This window comes from Otolemur garnettii, unplaced genomic scaffold (assembly GCF_000181295.1).
Source record: "Otolemur garnettii isolate 467f Iridium unplaced genomic scaffold, OtoGar3 scaffold00229, whole genome shotgun sequence".
Taxonomy (NCBI): domain Eukaryota; kingdom Metazoa; phylum Chordata; class Mammalia; order Primates; family Galagidae; genus Otolemur; species Otolemur garnettii.
The window spans coordinates 1,234,436-1,235,475 of record NW_003852624.1 but is presented as its reverse complement, the minus strand read 5'-3'; the positions used below and the strand labels follow the sequence as shown (position 1 = coordinate 1,235,475).

Genomic DNA, 1,040 nt, shown 5'->3' with positions numbered 1-1,040 from the left:
GAACTCACCTCCTCTCCTGGGTTGATTTCCTGCACGGCTCTTACTTCTGCCAGGGTCCCTTTATAGGTCACAATGACATTGGGGCAACAACTATGATTCATCAATGCCACACTGTTGATGAAAAGAGATAAACCCAGTTTGAGGTAGACATTTAGTCTCCTTGGCTACAGATCTGCTATGTTAAAGGAACTGGATCTTCGTAAGACATTAAAAAAACATCTGAAGTCGGCCAACACATTCTGAGAGGTTGTTCTGCATGCATTTATAATCCTAACATCTAAAACTTTATGTTGAAAAGTGAAATCCACAGTTCAAAACTGTGGCATCTAAGCCAAAAGTAAAAAACCCACCACAATAAAAACAATAAATGCTATGGATAGTCCCTCCCTCCTGATAGGTGCGGCTCTGGGAACCCAAGGCCCACAGCTAATTGCGACTCCACCATCCGCTGTCAAAGACAAACGGATCGTCATTTTCAAGCATCTTTCTGTATTGCTGGATTACTTCTCACATGTTTTCTTCAGATGTTGAGAAATGCCAGCTTCCTGAGGGAGGGAGGGCGTGTGATTCCCCGAGACCCGGAGAGGCCTGTCTGAGTTTCTCTGCACCTCAATCTCCTCATCTGGAAAATTGGGACATGACTGCTCCTGCTGCTCACTGTCTGCTTTTCAGGGACAGCGAGAAGGAGAGAGAGATTCGCCTATGCGAGGTGCTTTGAGCTTTCTGATTATATCAAGGTCAAAGTTCTGAGAACAGAAATTTCTAAACTACGGGGAAAAAGTGCTTGATCTCTGAAAATGCTGCCTTTGAAATCACAATGCCGATATGATTTCAGCCCAAAGGGATTTTTCCCCCAATTAAAACTGCCTGGAAACTGGGGCTCATGCTCCTATGGGCACTCACAGCCATGCATATCACTGCTCTGGTGGCCAGTGTCATCTGCCTGACCCTTCAGAGACCACAGCTCCTATGCCTGCTTACCCCGCTGAGAATACAAAAAAGCAAAGGGGTTTGGAAGCCTGGTGAGGACGAGCTGCTCC

General features: G+C 46.1%; 1 protein-coding gene across 1 annotated transcript in view; it reads right to left on the bottom strand.

Moving 5' to 3' along the window:
- SMYD2 (SET and MYND domain containing 2) overlaps positions 1-1,040 on the bottom strand; it is a 50,937-nt gene that overhangs the window by 9,855 nt on the left and 40,042 nt on the right. Inside the window, exon 7 of the mRNA XM_003802047.3 lies at positions 9-111. Coding sequence (XP_003802095.1) covers positions 9-111 — 103 coding nt within the window. The remainder of the gene's footprint in view (positions 1-8; positions 112-1,040) is intronic.